At 36.8% G+C, this 21,036-nt stretch overlaps 1 protein-coding gene across 2 annotated transcripts; it reads left to right on the top strand.

Moving 5' to 3' along the window:
• The first annotated feature begins 158 nt into the window (after window positions 1-158).
• LOC105050778 (diacylglycerol kinase 7) lies at window positions 159-20,740 on the top strand. 2 transcript variants are annotated; one of them, XM_010930930.4, is made up of 12 exons: window positions 159-536; window positions 3,411-3,533; window positions 3,839-3,976; window positions 4,055-4,140; window positions 6,102-6,195; window positions 9,030-9,105; window positions 10,535-10,617; window positions 15,128-15,198; window positions 17,741-17,818; window positions 18,025-18,112; window positions 19,070-19,186; window positions 20,119-20,740. In XM_010930930.4, exons 1-12 carry the CDS (start codon window positions 159-161, stop codon window positions 20,275-20,277), a joined length of 1,491 nt encoding a protein of 496 aa, XP_010929232.1. In that variant the 3' UTR covers window positions 20,278-20,740. The 2 variants fall into 2 exon arrangements, with proteins under 2 accessions (XP_010929232.1, XP_010929231.1); XM_010930929.4 differs by having other exon boundaries at window positions 9,021-9,105.
• The last annotated feature ends 296 nt before the right edge of the window (window positions 20,741-21,036 follow it).

Genomic DNA, 21,036 nt, shown 5'->3' with positions numbered 1-21,036 from the left:
TTATAGGTAAAAATAGTTAAAGTTTAAGAGGAAAACAGTATGGGCGAAGGGCCGGAGAAAGAAATAAGAAAGTATTACTAGAATCAGTTCGTTGCCCCTTTCTGGTTTCCTAGTTCTTGCTTCGCCCAGTGAGAGGGGGGAGAGGGAGAGGCGGAGAGATGTCGGGATCTGCGACGATGGAGTTGGAGCCGGCGGCGGCCGAGGCGCAGGCGGCGGCCGGGGGGAAGGTGGTGGCGGCGAGGTCGTCGATCCTGGACTCGATCAGGGGGTGCGGTCTCGCTGGGATGAGGGTCGACAAGGAGGAGCTGAGACGGATGATCTTGATGCCAAAGTACCTTCGGGTGGCCATGGCGGTGGCGGTCCGCATGAAGGACTGGAACGCTGGCGTGACGTCGGCATCGTCGACGGCGAACCGGAACAGCGACGACCAGGCGGCGCCGGAGGCGCCTATGGTGGTGTTCGTGAACTCCCGCAGTGGGGGACGCCACGGCCCGGCCCTCAAGATCCGGCTTCAAGATCTCATTGCTGAGGAACAGGTCAAGAAACCCTTTCCCCTTCTCTCTTTCACGTGTTTTATTATGTCTCTTGAAAGATTTGGGGTTTCGGATACATGGAGGGAGTTATTCGATGAAAAATTCATGACTAAGTTAGGTTATCATTTTAGTGCGTTCGGTACTCTTCTTGAATTCCAAAGTGATCTTTTAAGTAATGGTTTGACTAATGCCTGGCTCAGTGGCTTGAATTTCATGTGGGCGTAGTTTTTTGTTGATCCATAAGCTGAACTTCAGGATATCCTTCAAGGAAGAACCTAGAATCTCGTCAACAAAAAAAGAAAAAAAGAAAAAACCTAGAAACGAAACTGTGACAAATTTGGAAATCTAAATCTCTCTTCTCAAGAGAATTGTTTAATTGATTGTTATTTTCATCAAAATTGCTTAAATTTTAATTGAAAATTTAAAATAAATTTATGGCAAGAGCTTCATCATCTTTCAAGGCAAGATGCACTGCCAAGTGTCGATAGCCGGTGGAGATCAGTACCTGTTTTAGAGTGCATATGCACAGATTTCTATAAAATAGTTTTTTTAACCCTATCCCTTTCTTTTATTTTTACGTGTGTAGGAGCACCTGAATGTTTGCTAGGTGGAATCAACCGTTTTGAACCGCTTGGTTTGGGGTGTACCTAGCCGTGCCGGTGGTGGACCAGGACAGTTCCGGCAATTGAAATGAGAAATTGGCAAAGGAGAGGGAGAGGGGGAAGAAAAGAGAGAGAAAGGGGGAGAGGGAGAGAGGGTCTTCATAGGCCATTGCGCCACTGTTGAGCCTGCTGGATAGCTAGAGCAGGGGCTTCGCCCGCCTTCTGATCGAAACAAGGCCTTCGGCTCCTATTTCCTTTTTTGTTTTTTCGGGTGAAGACAGCAATGATGTTGCCGGCTTCACTTTGGCCTCTATTTCGATCAGAAGGAAGACGGAGCCCCTCCTTGGGCTTTCCAACAGGCTTGATACTGGTGCAGTTGCCTCGGTGGCCCTCCGATGGCCTCCGGACGCCCTCTCTCTCCTTCCCTTCTCTCTCTCTCTCTCTCTTTCGTTCTTCCTCTGTTCTTTCTGTTGTGTTGGTTCGGGCCAAGTACGGAATGGCACGGCTGTGTACCGAACCATGCCACCGGCTGATTGGTTTGGGCCCTAGTACTAGCACAACAAACCTTGCATTGAGGGATTTCTTGATGAAAGATACATGGCCAAGTTAGGCAATCATTCTAGTGCCTTTAATATGCCTCTTGAGTTCCTGTAGTGTTCCTTAAGTAGTGTTTTGCTATCTTCTTCAAGATGAACAAGCATCTTCTGACTCCATGGTTGGTAGCTCCGATTTCATATGAACTGAGTTTTTTTTCGATCCAGAAAATGGACTTTAGGAAAGGAATTGAGTGGTAAATTACAAATCTAGCTTCTTCAAACTGGTGATATTTGGGCTCATATCATTTTCTTTGCTTATATTTTTCATAAGATTTCCAGAAGTTGCAAAGTATTTTTCAGCATCCTTCAAGGCCAAATATATACTGTTAAAGGATCAAGAACAGTTGAGATTAGGCACTAGTCTTAGGCTGCATAACTATGCACATATTTGTATTAGTTACGTAATAGGTATTTCCCTTCTATTTTTATCTGCTTTGGAGCACTATAATTTAATTTAGTGAAACTATTACTCGAGTTGTAAACTGGTTCTTCATGTTTTTTTTGAAGGAATGGGAGTTTTGAGTCAACTTTTGTTTGTTTGCTTACATTCTTAAATAGTAACCTCCTATGTTGAAAAGGAGCTCTGGTTTGAGATGATCGATTTCTATTTTGGTTTCTGTACTTGCCTGCTCTCTCTCCGCGCGCCCCCCCCCCCTCTTTTTTTTGTGTGTGTGTGTGTGGGGTGGGGGGAGGTATCAATAGAACATTGCATGGCAGTTCTTTCTCTCCACTCATTTTCTTGGTAAACCTTCCACATATTTTCTTAGCAAATAGACACGAAAGAAAAGGGATCACATATTTCTCTTCAAAGATTAAAGGGTTCATGACCCTGACTACAATTCTGAATCAAGATGCTAACTGAGTCAAAAGAATGTTACAAGAATTAATATTTGAATATGAGCAGCCAACTATCTAAGAAGTGAGATCATGGGACCATAGTGGAGAAAAGCTAGATGAATTGGTTGAGGAATGTCTAACAAAAGGTAAGGACATAAAAAACTAGGATGAAATCTGACTAAACTTTTGCAATGGCTGTGAGAGAACTGCTGAATTAAAAGAAAAAGATGAAGAAGAGTTATAACTGAGGCAGCTATCCTTATGCTTAATGCTGTGCCCGGTGCTTGGTGTACATGTTGAGAGCTTGATGCTAAAAGTGTGGTATATATGCTTACACAAAGATCTTATAACCGGTCATCAGGATGTATTGCAATATTTTTATTTATTTTATTTCCAGTAGATGAGAAACGGAGTAGAGAAAGAGTTGTTTTGATAGCTTTTCCATTAACACCATAAGCATCGCCGGGGCATCCGAGCTTTTAGCTGTGCAATAAGACATAAGTGATGGATATGGACTGAGAAGGCAGCTTATTATATTGAAGCAGAACAGTAAGCTTACTTTGGTCTTGAAGCAGACTGTCAAACGCATTGATTCCCACTTGGTTTCTCAGAAAACTTCAAGAATTATGTGCCTTGGGTTGTGGCTGTTAGAGCCTTTTGATTTGTATTACTTAACCATATACATGCTGCGGAATTCCATAATATTTGATGTTTCTTTAACCATACAGTTTATCTTGACTTGCATTTTGTTACAGAAGATTTTGTCTTTCTGGATCTTTGTTGTTATGCTCTAAGGAATTAATGTTAGAATGTTAAATGATTCTGTTATATCTATGATGCAGATCTTTGATCTTTCAGCCGTGAAGCCTTCTGATTTTGTGCAATATGGTCTGACTTGCTTGGAGAAGTTGGCTGATCTTGGTGACAATTGTGCAAAGGCCACTCGCGCAAAGCTGAGGGTTATAGTATGTTATCTTTAAATGAAAAACTAGTCAATTTTTTATGCTGTTGCTGTGAGCCAAAACCTAATGCATGTATATAGCTGGCAACAGGTGCTAGCGAATGCAATGATCCATGCATTTGGAGTTTTCCTATTTCCACATTCTAGGAACATGAACCATTTGTTTTGTTACTGAGCTTTATCAGTGGCATGTCTTAGTTGCCAAGTCATAGTTTTTTCTAGTTCTAGGCTACTTGTTAGTATTCCACCTCATGGTGGTTTGCTTGTTTGGACGTGTGTGAGTGATGAATGCATGGTTCTGCTTGGCAGGTTGCAGGAGGTGATGGTACGGTTGGTTGGGTATTAGGAGCTCTCGCAGAACTTTTTGTGCACAAAAGAGAACCGGTTCCACCAACTGGAATCATTCCACTTGGAACAGGCAATGATCTTTCAAGAAGTTTTGATTGGGTAAGGATTTCCTTTTACTGCCTGTTTGGCTTGATTGTTATAATTTCTGTGGAATGCTATTAATTCACATATCTGTAGGGTGGTTCATTTCCATTTGCATGGCGATCGGCAGTCAAACATACTCTCTACAAGGCAGTCACCGGCCCTGTTTGCCGCCTTGATAGGTAAGAATTATCTTTATTTGAACATCGACCTAGCCTTCATTCCAACTTTTTGGTGGGTTATCTTTTTCTTGTAGCTCCATATTTTGTAAACAGTCAAATTTTATGCAGTAAATGAAAAACAAAACCCATGTATACATGGTGCAAAACAAATTGTCAGCAATTTATAAGGGATTTCGTGTGACTAGACATCCTTTTTTTGCTCGTACATATTAAAATTATTAGCTAGAAAATGACTAGAATATATGCATAAACCACAAAACATGTTTAAAAAAATAGTGAAATGTTGTGTAACTGTCTCCAAGATTTTGGGGGACCAGGGAGAGTTTCCATTTCGTCATCTAACCAAGTTCTAGGTGTTCTCTGAATTTATAACATGGAATTGAATTGTGAAAATTCCATACACTACAAAAGGAATAGCTTTCTTCAAGTGAAAATCTGTGCTTATTAAATTTATATTCCATGTGGATGTGATGGTGATGTCTCATGGGCAAATTTCTGCATGCTAGAGGGATGCTGCATGGTAAGGTACTGTTTCTGGTGCACAGTTTAATAGGAGCTGCTGCTTTTCTAAACATATGGCTCATGACATGCTGGTCTAATATATAGTCAACCAGCATATTATTTCTTCTATACTTTTTCCGTGATTGCAAAATTACTAGGATTATTGTTTACACACCCTTGACCAATATCTGTTTGTTGCTAACCACCTGCTATACAAATATCTATAGATTGATTGCCTTGATTGAGAGTGTGCTTGTCTGCATTTTAGTTCATGTACAATTTTTTTAGTGTCATTTTGTTCTACTTTTTTTATTCAATTATTAATTTCAGTTAGATTGTAAAAGCCTCTAGCCAGCTTCCTATTTTGTGATAGGCATCTGGATTGCATATTGAATTGCAGATTTTGGGAAGATTTCATGATGGTTCCAGAAAAGTGAACCTCCAAAACTTAAATACTCGGATAAGCTAGTGAAGTCCTGTCATTCTCAAGCATTACTTCTGCCATGTGCAATGCATGTGGTTTTGCTCCAAAGAAAGGAAGCTTTTAAGGAATGGCCTGAAGTCATCGGTCAGGATTTCCTAGAGTAGATTTTGACCTTGTATTCATTTCTTCTTTATTAAGTCATTTTTAAGTGAATAAGGAGGGTTTTATTTTGCAAAGAATTGACGAAGTAGGCACACTGTTTGCTCTCCTGCACCTTTTCTTTTGGGTGCTGGGAAGCGGAATGGGAAGTAAGTCGGAATGGGAAGTAAGTGAGAAGAAATATGTCCAGCCAACCCTGGGACATTGAGCTGTAGTAGTAGGAATGTTGATTGTCATTTGACACAAACAGAATATTCCTAGTTGCAGCCTTGCAGGATTGATAAGCTCTCTATTGAGAAATGTTTGGGCTCCACGCTAGAGGTCACTAACAGTGTGCATACACTTATTATTAGAGGAATGCTGTTGTGCGTGTGACTGCAGCCTACTTGGCTGATTCCTAAATGCCTAGATGGACTGGACTGACTCCATCAAAAAATGATGCATGAATTTAGAATGTGATGATAAGCTCCAAATCATGCTTAATTGATGTATAGGAATAGACAAATGATATTAAGACCACAAAGTGATGCATGATTTTCTGTTCCTTGACTGATTATACCGCGGGAGTGCTCAGGTCCCTTGTAACATGTTACTTCATTCGATACCTCCCAGTATGCTTACTGTTCATAATCATCAGTATAGTCTTCATTTGTAATTGTCAGATGGATGTTGTTTTTGCTCTGTCATATTGGCAAGATTCCCTTTGGTTCTCAATATGTGAACTATTTGTTGGATCTAACACCATGACTGTCTCCTTGATGCCTTGACTTGCCTGTTTTATATCCTACCTCATCATTAATAATTGAACTTTTCTTATTTAGCATGTAATACATTAAACCATCCATGTTTCACAATTTGAGTTGCAATTGCCTTGCAGTTGGCATGTTGTGGTTGTGATGCCTGATGGAGAATCAATAGAACTACCACATTCTCTTAGACGAATGGAAAAAATTACTTTCGGTCAGGATCAGGTTGGGACTGCAGCTATTATTTCAATTTCATTTCTGCCACATGAGTTGCTAATTCTCAAAATATCATGAATTTACAATTTCAACTCAACTATTTGTTATTTATACTTCTATATTGCCATTCCCTTTACACCAGAAATAAGGAAAAAATGCATTTGGAAAGTAAATACATGGTTAATGCATTGTTGCTGTTCTTGATTTGACAAACATGACTTGGCAGTAGATGAAACAGATAAGCTTATCACCATGGCTTCTGCCTTGCTTTTAATTTACAAGATCTTCAATGTCCTTTGATCCTCTTAGTTCTGCAATGTTCTTATTAGCCCTATCTCATATCTACTTTCCTTGTTTATATAATATAGCTCTAGTCCTTGAAGTAAAGTTAGTTTTCTTAACCAGCAATGCAATTAACATTCGGGATAAGGTGGCATAAATTTACAAATCTCTTTGCACTGACAGGTAATCCATCAATATGAGACATCTCAAATCTAACACTTTCAGACTACATTTGGTTGTGGTTAAAGGAGGGTTAAACGGAATTTTTTTGAAGGCCCCTTTTCTCCACTCATTCCACTTTAACCTGGCAAACACTGGAAGTGACCTATTTGTTTCAGAGCTAAAGTAGTCGTGCTAAAAAGGTTGGTAGAGCTACTTTTTCCATAGAGCAACTTTTACCACCTAATCCAGAGTAAATTATTCGAACATGTAGGGTTTAGTAATTTATTCAAAACTAAAGCGGGTTTGGAGCAAATTAACCCATTCCGCAACTCATTCTCGAAAAAAAAAAAGTCTGCAACTACATGCAGACATTTCTGGCGGAACCTATTTAATGGGCAAACCATTGTTTCAGGGATGTAGAAGAGACATATTTATGTCCAAAGCAAAGTTTTATTCTGTTATGTATGAAAAAGTAGAACATTCTAGTTTATTAACTCTTTGGAAAGGTCATATCACGATTTAATTCAATACATCTTGTGGCACACCATTTTTCAGTTATGTAAGAGTTGTTATATTTAATACCATTTCCTTGTATTGTTGTACCATTGATCATGAGTACCAAGAACTGGATGTTCCATTCATCTTGTTATACACGAGAAACACAATTGTGGGTTCAATTTGACTGAAAGGGGAAGCATGAATGGAAATGCCCAGGGACCTAAAGTTTATTTTTAGTACTTAAAAAACAGTATTGAGAGAACAATATGAAACTACTGCAAACTTGTATTTAGAGGGTTCCATATGGTCTTCCCGTGATTTTCCATGTGTCCCCACTTGATTAATTGTTTCCATGAGATTTCAACTCGAATTATCAATTTTATAAAAAGAGAGTAATTCTCGACATTTTTCTAATCTAGAGTTTCCAAGTATTCAGAAAATTTTTATGCAATGATAAGTCATACAGGTCAATGTCATGCAACTTTTGTTTCAATTAATAATACTGGAGATGCTTGAGGCAGGATAAAGCTTCCAAGAATTAGGGCCACCATTAGAAACATTATAACATTTATGGCTTTAATAAGTCTGGTTTCAGAAACATCTAGCCTAGGTGGGTGAAGGAGACGACTCTCTATCCATTGATCTGTATGTCTTTACATTTTTTTTATAAAGATTTTTCATGACTATGCGTACTTTTCAGTTTCCAACCAACATTAGTGAAGCATATTTATACATGTTATGTAACAGAATGACACCATGCATTGTCAAATATTAAACAAGAAAAGAGATTTTGATGTGATTAGTGGGTGTCAAGAGATTTGGAGACTTTGCTTTAAACCAAATATTGGGGCCTTGATGCATTAAGATTTGGTGGATGAGAAAAGCTTGACCTTTTGCAGAATCTTGTAGATATATGATCTTTTCCTCCAGGCTAGTGGCAAAAAAAATGTGACCTGTAACATTATATATATTCTACCTAAGTATAAACATAATTTTTTTTAGTTTCTTTATTTTTTTATTTGTGGTTGCATGTAATATTTTGAGACAATGAAAAGGGTCCAAGATCTAAAAGGGCAATGCAACGCATGCTCTTCTTAGTCTTCATTGCCACCACAACTACTATTAACAAGTTTCGTGGTAGGTTAATATAGAGTTGTGAGAGTAAGGATAATTTCCAGTTCGCAATTGAACTGTAGATGTCCAGCTCTTTGGTCAAAGATGGTTGGTGTATTGTGTGATGGCCTATGATCGAGAGGCACCTTGGTTGTACGTATCCTTTCCTGTCCCATGAGCCGCTTAATCATGGCCTTTGCATGATACATGGATGGTCGTGATCAAGTATTGGGCCTCTCCAGTTTAGCTGCAAACTGAAGAGGATCTGAACTCAAGTGATGAATGCTGCTTTGCTATTGACCTGTGTCAAGGGCCCTCTCATCCGAATACTTTCTTCTGATTTGTTCCTTCTAGTCCATCTGAGCACTGTGCTTAGCTGAGCATTTTGCAATTACCATTATACACGATCATAACACCACTGTATCCTGTTTTACTTGATTTTGCATTACCATTGAACTTATGTTTCATGGCTTGCTTATTTCATTGTCAGTGATTTGGGGTTTCTTTCTTGCTTTAATCTCATTAATGAGGCTCAATTTAGTTATATTTCTCCATTATCTGTCAAATGATATTTGTTATAGTCTTCTCAATTTCTTATGGGATGATTTACCAATTTCTTGAAGGGAGTATGAAATATTGATGCTAGCACCAACATTTGTAATTTAGAATCCATGGTTCTATATGGTGCACAATGTTTCATTCTAATGATACTAATAATTTTAGCCTTTTCTACCTGATGAAGACATTTCTATGGTATTACATCCATGAAAGAATTAAAGTTGTTGCAGGACGTGGACATTGATGGAGAGTTGCCAGAAAAGATTTCTTGCTTTGAGGGAGTCTACTATAACTATTTTAGTATTGGTATGCTTTGTTTCATGGTGACTTCAAATTTAGTTGACATGTTGCATCATTCACATTGATTATTCTCATCATGGATATAATCTTGGATAAAATTTATGTAGGTTTAATATACACAATCTCTCTATGTGCTTTTAACTCTATAAAGTGTCATGAACCCATGCATCAGCTAATCTTAGCATTTAAGCCATGAGTGACACATTTTGTTTTTGCACTGATACTTCCATGCAAAGGAAACTCAACTAATTGGAGATGGTAGCATTATTCGGCAAGAAATGAAATCCTGATTAATTGATCCCAAAACTTTGAATTCTTCTCCACCATTCATCCTATCAAAAGTTCAACTGTATCTGTGCAATCCTTCTCAAATTACATCTCTCAATATTTATTAATGCTTCACTGATACAGATCTAAGCAAATGGGTTGGATTTTGATTGCACATGTAGCTGATTGGTTTTTGATATATTAGCTTATATAAAACAGAGCACTGCTTCAACTGGAAACCACTGGCAGCACAGATTGTGGCTTGTCGCTTAAACAGAACTTCCTAGTGCTAGGCTGCTAGCTGTAAATTAATTTAGTAATTATTTTAAGGTTTGAGCCTCTCTAATCAGTATTATATTTTCTTCAGTGAAAGGTGAATGCATGGGAAGTTGTTTCTTACCAAATTAAAATCAAAAATATAAATTTTCTTTTTGAAACTACCTAAGCTAGTGCATTTCTAATAATAGATAACTGTAAGTTTAAATGTGTACTTTGCCATTTAAATTGATGTCAATTATTATCATCAGTGAGCATATATAGAGAAGGGTATCAAAATATCGTGTTCGTATTTCTTGGTATATTGTGCATTTTTGCATTAATTTATTCGACTTTAATTTTTTCAACACTGTGTTGCCAATTTTTCAAGCATCCTTATTAATATATGTAGGTAGTCTTACCCTCAACCTCAGCCTCCTGCCAATGATGTGGCTAATTATCTTGCTTCAAGATGTCATCAACATATATTTTTTAAAAAACTAAAAATGTTTCCAATATTGGGGAAGCTTATTTTCAAAATGGGTCAGGCTATGGGTCTAAATTGTTATGTTATCTTGTTGTTAATGCTTACTATGTGTCAAAGCCAATCAAAGCAGAACAAGATGGGTATTCACATTACTCACACTCTCTGTATATTGAAATATTGCTTTTCACATTCTGCTTGATACATCACCAAAATATTATGTTCAGTAAGTGCCCAAAAAGTAACTGCTGGATGATGCAAAACCAACAGAAATAGAAAAGAAGGGACATAAAACTCCTGAGTCCTCATGATTGCTGAAAGCTATTTAACATTGTTTGATGTGCTCTCCATCATTAATTATTCGTTCATGAATTTTTTTTTTTTTTGGGTGCGAGCAGATCCTTACTTTTTTGGTTTTGTCGAATGCAGGAATGGATGCTCAAGTAGCATATGGTTTCCACCGGTTACGTAATAAAAAACCATACCTTGCACAAGGTCCAATTTCGAATAAGGTCTGTTCTGATTTTTGTTAATTAATTGTTACACACATGCCTACTAGCCATCAATTTAGCTTAATCATGTTATCCAAACTTTAAGTATCTAACTGCTGCACCTTGTTTTTTATATTGTCAATTTCCTTATTCCAACAGACACATCGGCTTGTTATCCATTTACAAATTTGCTCAAAATAATTTAGAACAACCTTTTCCTTTGGATGTTACCCCCTCTTCACCCACAAACAAAACAAAAATTAAAAAAAAAAATGAGAAGTCAACTTTTTTATTTCCTTGAGCTAGTAGTTATGATATATGGTCTAGTACTGCCAGTTTTTATTTATTGTCTGATACAGACCTAAAACGTATCTTGGTATCAGAGATGATACAGATAATTACCCAACTGCATGTTTAAGATAATATGCCCTTGCAAAATATCTTTGTGGAGGAACATATGGCAATTTTTATTATCCCAACATATCAGGCTTGGTAAAAAAGGTTATTTGTGTGCTAATATGTGGGCAGGTTCAGATGATGCTGCACATGGAAGGTAAGTCAGTGGCCCAAAAAAAATATAGTATCATCTCATGGTGCTTGCTTCTAGTTATCACAGGCAATGAGATGGAAACATTAGTGTTGTTAGTGTGGTATTGAAATATGACCAAAATTAATAATGCCTTCTGTCATATGTCAGAAGAATGATTGGATGAGTGTTTGCAAGTTATGCTTATATGCAGGTTGATTGGAGAGGCAGGGTGAGAGTGCAGAATATTTACAAGGTTTGGAAAACTTGTTGGAACAAAGTACTAAACAATCAGTTGAATTACTGCAACAGTTTTGAATTTTATGTAGGACATGGATGAGACATTGGCATCATAATTTACACTGGATACTTCATTAAAAGCATATAGCCCAATTATGGATGAGATTTTTGGGAGCCCAAGACTTGGGCTATAAGATTATTTGGATAGATGTTTGAGAGCGAACAATAGCCTAAGTTACAAAATGCAATTATATCTTGCCAGCTTTGGTGGGTGGGTTTTGCATTCATGCTTGCAGGCACATGTTACATGAATGTGTATCCATCTGCATGCAAAGCTGACCTTAATCCTTGATTGTTCTTCCCTATTCAAATTTTTGGGTGATTGTGTGGTGAGGATTTGCTGCAAATAAATCTGATACTATACATGTCAAAAATCGAAATTGGGAAGATATGTCCCAATATGTGTTGTCATGGGAAATCTAACATAATGATCTAAACTGAACTTGATGGATTGGGGTGCGTATTAGCTTTTCTATATCATGATCTAACATAAACTTGTGATTTGTATGTTGCTGTTATAACTAATTTTATGCAAGTAAAAAAAAAAAAAAACCAAAATACCATTTAGACAACTAACACATCCTTACTGTAGTTATTGCACCAAACTTGCAAACGACTGAACAGGTGTTAAACTCCTGAAACTTTATGAATTACCACAAAGAATGACTTTATGGAAATGTGAAGTTGGTTCCTTGAAATTATTTCATATTTGGGATATGATCTCCTTGGCCCTATAAGCAAATAACCTTGATCTCCCACTGAACCTTTGTGCCCAGATGATATTCATATTCACTTATTTTCTTGCACATGTGCATCAATGGAGTTGATATAAGCCATGCTGTCATGCATAGTATGTGGATGCTACTTTCTTCTGAAACAATTGATACTAAGCGTCGAGGTTACCTATTTTCCTTATTTTCTGTATAGTTGTACTTTTTATTGCTAAGACGATGTCCAATAGAATCTCCGCCAATTCACTGAGCGTGCTTAGTGTAGGTTAATGAGCTTGATGTATTAAACTGTTGGAATCTAATATAACTCATGAATGCTTATGTCAAGTGGCTTATGGAAAAGGTGATTTCATAGATGAATGTCTATCTTATTGTAAGCATTAATATCCTTATATCCTATCCTTGGTGTACTTATGCACCATGCTGTTGAAGTTGCATATGTCTGACCCACCATTTTGCTTAAATGCTGATAGCATGACATGCCATTCAACATCCCATCTTGTGTTCATATGCTTATATTTGCCTGGTAAGCTCTAGGCAAGGTTTTAAAAACCACTAGAACGGGGTGCTATGAGTGGTACCATACTGTTTCGGCAGAAAATCAGCACCAGTACACAATATGTCAGTATATGTCCTGCACCATGTGTCTGTACCCGATACCAATACTGGTATTTCAAGAAAAGCTGTATGCCCTCTGGTTCTGATTTTAAATCCTTGTGCCCAACAACATGCATTGTTTGTCAAACTAGTAGAAGATTTTCAAGTTTGACATGCCTTGACTTGATCACATTATAGAATTTGCAATTTTGTTTCCAGCCATGCATGCCATCTGAAAACTTAAGCCAATGAGAAAGAGGCTTTGGGCATGAGAATATTCGAAATGTCAAAATGTTTTTTTGTATGTTTTTAGCTTATTTGTAAAGCATGTTGCGTAGAGAAATCATCACCATTGACATTGAAGTATTACTTAATGGCTTTTTCTCAGTTAAATCTTTCTATCATTATTTTGTTTGTTACGTATCATAAAGTTTGAACTTTAATAATATTCTAGAATGTTCCAAAAATGATCCATCTTCAGATTGGAGTTTGTAGATTAGGTAATTGATTTTGGGAAAGGTTGAGAAAATGTCTTAGCAATTATTATGGTGCTGCGGTATCTTTTAAGTTACCTAAAGTGATCAGCATTTGCAACTGCAACTGTAGTTCTAGCATGCCCAGCAGCAAGGTTTGCCGTCTTGGTACCAGATTTTGTACCGATAAAATCCTGCTTAATGTCGGTATGCAGTTCGGTACGTTACAGTAATATCGGTACGCTCCGAGACGGCATATCGGTACGAGATCGGTACGGTATGGTATACTCCGTACCGGACGGTATGGGGCGATACAGTATTCCATATCCAACAGTCTTGTACTTTATTTTATTTTATTATTATTATTATTATTTTGTGGAATATGAATATTTGATTTGATAGAAGGCCTATTAGTTTCTTCCTACTTCAGTACCATGACAAGGGGCAGCAATAGGATAAGTGCACTGTATTTTAAATTCTTGAAGAGGGAACGTATGGACCAGCTGTCATAACTTGTTTTCTTGAAAGACTCTTCTTTTCAGGCAGCGTCTCAAGGATATCCATAGGCTAAACTCAAACTTTTTGTAGAACTGGAGAAACTAGTTAAGTGAATAATGTGTAGGCAGACCCCAATGTTTTGTGTTGATTTCATATTACAAACTCATGACTATCAATGACCGACCATATTATGCTCATGCTTGAGGCTAGAGGACCTTCTTTTCCCTTTTCAAGTAGGTGAAAAATGTGTTGGGGTTTGGCAAGAAGAATTCATATACCATCTCGAGCAAAACTTGAAACTTGGTCATCCTTTTTAGCATAAAAATGAATATCATCTCTTTGCTACATGTGTCTTAATTTCTTATTTATTGTTATAGGTTGCCAAGTTCTATCAAGACCTGCACATATGTCCACTATTGATAGCTGTGAGATGCAAAAGTATACTTACAAAGATGAATTTCCCTTCCCGATGTTATATTTTTTGAGAGTCCTGCTTGTCAGGGAATGTTATCTTGCTGATGGTTTTAGTACATTCTACTCATCTTGACCTTTTGGCCTTACGAGAAACCGGCATGTTGAAGCATATGTATGTACTATGTAGTTCCGGATATTATTTGATATATTTTTGATGGTATTCTCACCATGCCAGTGACCATTCTTTTTGTATATGTATATTTACCTTGAGCAATAGATCAGAGACAAGCATGTTCATAAATGCATTGGTATATACATATATATTGTAGTTCAGAATGCTATGATATCTTTTTGGGCATATTCTCACCATGTTGTTGACCACTTCTTTCTACTTGTAGATTTACCTTGAGCTATATCCTACAGTGACAAGCACATTCACAAATTTGGCACATCTTCTCTGCACCTAATTCTGCTTAGAACCATCTATGTGAATATAATTTCCATCTGCTAGTTCTCACACCTCTCATATAGTAATATTCATAGAATTGATCTACATCTTAGCTTTTACATGTTTCTTTGTTGGATATTGAAGAATATAGAAAACATTTTCCTGGGTAATACCTTTTGTGTTGGCTAAAAGTTTTCCAAATGGAGTAGGGTTCCAAGGTTAAGGCTGTTAATTCAAATACCTCCTCCCACCTACCAAGGGAGGTCAAAGTATCCTTTCGTCTGATTGGTATGCTTATATATTACGCTATTCATGCTCTAACTATCTAGAGTATCTTCACAACCAACTCTGGGTACTCCTTAACTATTTACTTTTTGCCAGCCATAGAAAATAGTTTCATACTCATATTTGTTGTTTGATTTTCTTTTTTTTTCCCCCTATGTTTAGATTATGCTAACCAGGATTTCCTTATATGAAGTTTGAGACTTTGATTATCAATTTTTGTCAAAATGAAAGATATCATTTGAGGTTCTTCTTATTTCAGTTGATTTACTCCAGCTATAGCTGTACCCAGGGGTGGTTCTGTACACCATGTGTGAATGAGCCAGGCTTAAGGTTAGGTATCAATCACTTCACTTTTTTTGAACAATTTCATAAACTTATCATCACTTACATCAAATCATGCTCTGTGTGTGTGGGCGCGCGCGCGCGCTTGTGTGTGTGTGAATGCTCGTGCATGCATGTGTCTGCATGCACACACCATAATGCTCGAGCATGCATGTGTCTGCATACACACACCACATCTCTTAAGGGAAATAAAATTATGTGAAGTCTTTCATTTTTTGTATCATCGGATAACTACATTACTATATTTGTATTATTGAATGAATTGCAAAGCATGCTGTCTATTTGTAAACAGGGAGAAGTTATGTGGAGAAGTACAGTAAGAAGAGTGCAAAAGATATGGTTTCAGACCCTTAACATGAAAGGGTCACCTTAAGATACAAGTAAATAACATAAGTTTCATATCATAATGTTTCATTTGTGGGAATGTTTTCTTAGCTCATACAGAAGACATCTATCATCCAGTTTGCCGCCACCTTGCTATGGTTCTCAACATAGTTATTGGGCATTTACTTGTTTTCCGGACAGAACTAAAGGTTCTTGTACCTTGCATTCCTAGATGCACTGATAGTTGTTAATAATAGTTATTAGCCATAATCCAACTACAAGTTGACGATACACCTGGAAAGAAAAATGAGCAATGTCCCTATGAATCCCACCTTTTGTGTTCATCCATCTTTAATTCTTACTCTAATTTCACCCAAAAAATATGGAGAAGTGAGGTCCATCTACTCAATTTCTCATTATTTAGTTTTTGATTAAAGAAAGGGTTCTGCTTCTTCAAGCCCTGTGGACCAACTTAATGGTAATTCACCAATACAACCATATCACTTGCATCGCTAAACTTGGTATTATATTCACATAACCTCCAAAAGATAGATTCTTTTGGTTTGCTTTTTGACAAGGATCTCACGACCTTCAAAAGAGAGAAAATGACTCTTTCCTTACGGAATGTGATTAGTCTAGTATTTTTTCAATGTGGGTCTTAGTCATGCTATTTAGTCTTGCCTTAAACTACACCAAGTTAATAAACAAGAGGTTTCTTAATTTATACATGAGGAGTACATTCTCTTATCCTAGACAAGAAATTTTATTAGCATTCATGTAAAATTTCATCATCTGTTAGGCATGCTAGAAGAAATTTAAGATCAATTAATCTGTTTAATTATCATTATAGCAACATGGTATGATTTAGATGTTGTAGGACTACTTAGGGTATGTCATTGGAATGCTTTGCTCGAGGATGTTGCTTTCGAAATTATTTAGTATTAAAGTTGCATTTTTGAAATTTCCATTTGTTTTTGCTTATTGCTTTCTTTCTTAGGCAACACCAAAAGATATCTTGAGCCAGTTAGATTTGTCCGACAACTTGCACTGCATATAAGCTAACATTTGCATATTCCAGTCCTTCATAGAGTAGCTTTTGAAAACCAATGAGTATTGAATTGTGCAAAAAGTATAGCACAATCAAATGCAGTCAACTAAAAGACTCTTAGCATTGAAAACAGTGGGTTTAAATCACCTCCAAGCTGATTGTTTATTTAATTAGCTTGCTTGTTATCTGGACTTATCTCATATCTTGTCTCATTCTCTCTCCACATTCGTGGTTTAACTGGACATGGGGAGGCGTTAAGCCTAATTAAATTTTTTGATCTAACAGCTCAAGCTTCTAAGGTCAAATAGGTAGTAATCACAATACGATGTCCTTAAAAGCAAATTTTAGGAAGGGTGTGATGAAAGTATTGATGTGTGTGTTCCACTGGCTCCTACTCTGGATCTTGTACAATGATTCGACTTGTTTATCTGGTGTAGAAGTACATCCTTGGCCTTGTGGGTTTCACTGTTGAAAGATCTCAACCTAATACAAGCCCTATATGTATCAGCTAAAAAAGTACAAGCACTATATGATGAATCTTTTCTTATTTTGGGTGCTTTTCCTTCTATTGTATATTGGGTGCTATGCTGCTGGGTCCTACAGAGTATCCACATTCTCTCAAAGAGCAATGGTATGATCAACAGCATATAGTTTCTTATATTTTTAATATGAAGATTGGAAAACTAGGTGCATCATATTGCATACTGTGTGATGTGTAAATTGGAGGGGATCAAAGAACCTTCAAGAATCGCAATTTTGGGATGTGTTCAGAATCTGAGCATTTACTTTGGATGGAAAGCTTCAGTTAGCTTAGAGATGAAAGAAGAGTTATGGATTCTGGAAATCTCCCTGTTCCTTAAAAGGGAGTCATAGGTTATAGCTATTTGTGCTTCTGCTTTCTTCTCTCAAGTTTTGCTGAATCACTTCTGGAAATCTCTATTCTTTAAAAATGCATGGTTCCTTGTATTTTATTTGAGTTTTGTGATCTTCAATCTTTGTAATGAAGGATGGAGGATTGAGGTTTCCTCTTTTTTGTTTTCCTTAATATCCAGTTGCTTGTGTTCTTGTGCATATTAATTGTGCAACTTCTCGATAAAGCAATCTGGAAAATAGTGGTGCTTAATAAATTAGTGTTATTCTGAATGCATTATTTAACAGGGGTCTCAAGAACATTTTACGACTTTACATTAAAAAGGCCAATTGTGCAGATTGGGAGCAGATTCTGATTCCCTCGAGGCAAGTTATAATTTCTCTTCATCTTACCACCTGAATGGTCTAAGATTGTATAATGACACTATAAATAAATTAATGTAGATCAATTCAGGAATACATGCTTTTATTTGTTTTCTGCATAAAGCTATTTATAAATTTTCAGTATGCGCCTCCCCCCCCTTTCCAAACAAAAAAAAAAAAAGTAACTTCAATAAGGTTTTTGGCTGCAGTGTCAGGGCAATTGTGGCTTTAAATCTTCAAAACTATGCAAGTGGAAGACATCCATGGGGCCGTCCTGAGCCTGAATATCTCGAGAAGGTTGGCAGTGGGATTTCTTAATAGAAAGAGTTCTTGGTTACAAGTTGATTTCATATATTGTTGAGTAAATGTACGCCGTGACTATGTGATGGATTATATCTGTCCATGTTGGCTTCCAGGATGTTAATTCAATTATATGTGAAACCCAGATTCTCATGGTTTCACCACCTAATTACTGATAATTACATTATAATGCATAGGTCAAATGGATAATCTTTATTAGCTATTTCTGCATTACCTAATTTAGAATAATATCATATATTACATCAGCTAAATGGATATTGCTTGTCAACTATTGGTGTCAGAGGCCTAAGAGGTAGTCTACATTTTATTAGAAGTTGTGAATATAAAATACAGAGTAATGTTTGCCGGTTGGTTCTGACTAATTCTAGCTTCAAAAGAATTAGATAGCATGGAGCATGATGTATAGAGAGGTGCACTTTTTAACTTTTCTGGATAGAGCTCCCTTTTGGACTAGATTTGGTTGAATTGGTCATTTTGGGTCTCGGTTGTGTTTGGTCTCTTTGTTCTTAGCTTGATATCCTAGTCTCGAATTTATTATGTACATAACCCAAAGTACTTTGTTGCTAGCTTTGAAGTCATGATGCCTGTGTCATCTTAATTAAATAAAATATATCATTAAAATATAAATAGATTAACTCTTCTTTTCCAGAAGTGCAGTTCCTTTTAGTTTGTTTGCCTCAAAAACATGTTTTTGAAATGAAGGTTATCTAAGTGCGAAGGGAGTATCTGCTATTCTAGAACCTTCTCTATAAATGCTCTCCTTGTTGGTCCATCTCTAACAACTAAGAGAGAGAGAGAGAGAGAGAGAGATGCATTTACTGGAATGCAAGTTCAGATTTCTCTTCCTCTATCCTTCACCCATTGTTCATGACATTTACTTGTATGCATAACTAAAATCTTGTGCTGACCAATTTTTCTTTCTATTTTTTCTAGAGAGGCTTTGTTGAGGCTCATGCAGATGATGGTCTACTTGAAATATTTGGAATAAAGCAAGGTTGGCATGCTTCATTTGTTATGACTGAAATCATTTCTGCCAAGCACATCGCTCAGGTACCAACATTATTTAGACAGTTTCATCCTGCAGCATTAAAGTAAGATCATAAAGTGAAAACTGACACATTTTGTCCAACTGTCCAAGAAAATTATAATGTATTAATTTCATCTGTTGTGTACCACTACGCATGGTGTTCCCTGTTTGAGTAATGCACTAACAAGCAACTAGTGATGCTATTGAAAAATTGATGCTGTAATAACTGTTACTCAAATGAAAGTGCAATTGCAATGGCACATTTTAAAGTGAAATGCCTTCAAACCACTTAAAATTATTGTTCCCAAGAAATCCATCCATTGGGTTTGGGGACTCAACCAGTTAAAACTATTTTTGAAGAGGAAAGGAAAACCATGTAAAATTATTATGATGACTAAAGTTCTTGGAAGTTAATGCTCGGGGAGGAATTTTATTAGACAAACTGCTATATAAATCAAAGACAAGTTGCCAGTTCCATATTAATCAACAATCTGTTTTGTTGTGCTATTACTTCTAAGAATTCGTTGTGCATATAGAAGAAATTGAAGAAATTCAGAAATAGAAAAAAGATTCCAAGACTCTTTAGGATGCAGAAGTATTTTTATTTTGATTTCTCTTGATGCATATTTCCCACTTGTGAAGCTATTTAAAGAATCTATTGTTTTATTAAAATTGTTGATTCAATGATGATCAACGCCATCTTTTTTTGTCATGCCGTGAGATCTTTAAGTATTTATTCTTAAAATAGAATAAAATAAACTTGTATATATGACTAGCATGATAACTTATTTTCGAAAATTTATTAGCATCTTTACTTTTTCCTGAGAATTTCATGTATGCCTTTTTAGTGACCAATTGTTGTTAATAACATACTTTAAATAGTTTTATTACCAAAATCTAGTGGTTGTGATAAAGCTTGTGACATATATGTAAAGAAACTGCTGGTGTCTTTCAGGCTGCTGCAATTAAGATGGAAATCAGAGGTGGCCAGTGGAAACAGGCTTATCTGCAGATGGATGGGGAGCCATGGAAACAGCCAATTGTAAAGGACTTCTCAACTCATGTGGTGATAAAGAGGGTTCCTTTTCAGTCGCTTATGATAAGTGGAAAGTGAGTGTTTAGTTACCTTGGATTAGGTACATAACTAAAGGAAGATTATTTCATGTGACCATGAAACAGCATGCGGCTTTGTTTGTCAACTAATACTTGCAAGTTGTAATCCCGTCTCAAGTCACTACCAGGAACAATTGCTTTAGGAGATTGCTGATACTTATTGCTTAAAGTTGATGCAAGTTCAGCTTTCATCTCACCATGTATATGGACTCATCATGTACAGCATTCTAGTGTCATTGATTGGTTCTTCTTCCTGACCTGCACGTATGGAGGAACAGGATCTTCTGATGTTTCTTCTTTATATCATGTTTATTTCACAAATGCAGGTGATATCTGCAATGTGATTACGTTAGTCTTATAGTGCCAATAAGCTATTTGTGGTTTGGTAGTTATGTGTTGCCCGAATATGAAAGCTTGGATTTAAAGAATGGAAATCATTTTAAAGCTGCTGCTGTTTTGTATCATTGCCAACTCTTGAGATATAGTGGCCTTTTCTGCTTGCCAAGATGGTATGCAACAGGTGGCACCTCCAAAGCAGATTTATTGAGGGGATATTTGAGAATAATGGGAACTTTCCTCCTCTTCTTACATTTGTCTGTCTCTGCTACCCACAACGGGGGCCACCACGGCAAAAATCTGTGGACTGTCTCACATTTGTAACAACTGATTGTTCACTGTTGCTACTGAAATTGATATGCTTAAGTGGTAAGGGGGAGGGATTGTGGAGGGAAACTTGACAGGTTTAGCATCATGGGGCGAA

Source organism: Elaeis guineensis, chromosome 8 (assembly GCF_000442705.2).
Source record: "Elaeis guineensis isolate ETL-2024a chromosome 8, EG11, whole genome shotgun sequence".
NCBI lineage: Eukaryota > Viridiplantae > Streptophyta > Magnoliopsida > Arecales > Arecaceae > Elaeis > Elaeis guineensis.
This window is presented reverse-complemented; position numbering and strand designations above follow the sequence as displayed.

What these genes read in the sequence shown, in the direction of transcription:
- LOC105050778 (XM_010930929.4), top strand. Translation starts at nt 159, where the DNA reads ATGTCGGGATCTGCGACGATGGAGTTGGAGCCGGCGGCGGCCGAGGCG. An exon ending in TTTCAAGAAGTTTTGATTGG is followed by an intron (nt 3,977 to 4,054) that starts GTAAGGATTTCC and finishes ACATATCTGTAG; the next exon opens with GGTGGTTCATTTCCATTTGC. An exon ending in CCTGTTTGCCGCCTTGATAG is followed by an intron (nt 4,141 to 6,101) that starts GTAAGAATTATC and finishes ATTGCCTTGCAG; the next exon opens with TTGGCATGTTGTGGTTGTGA.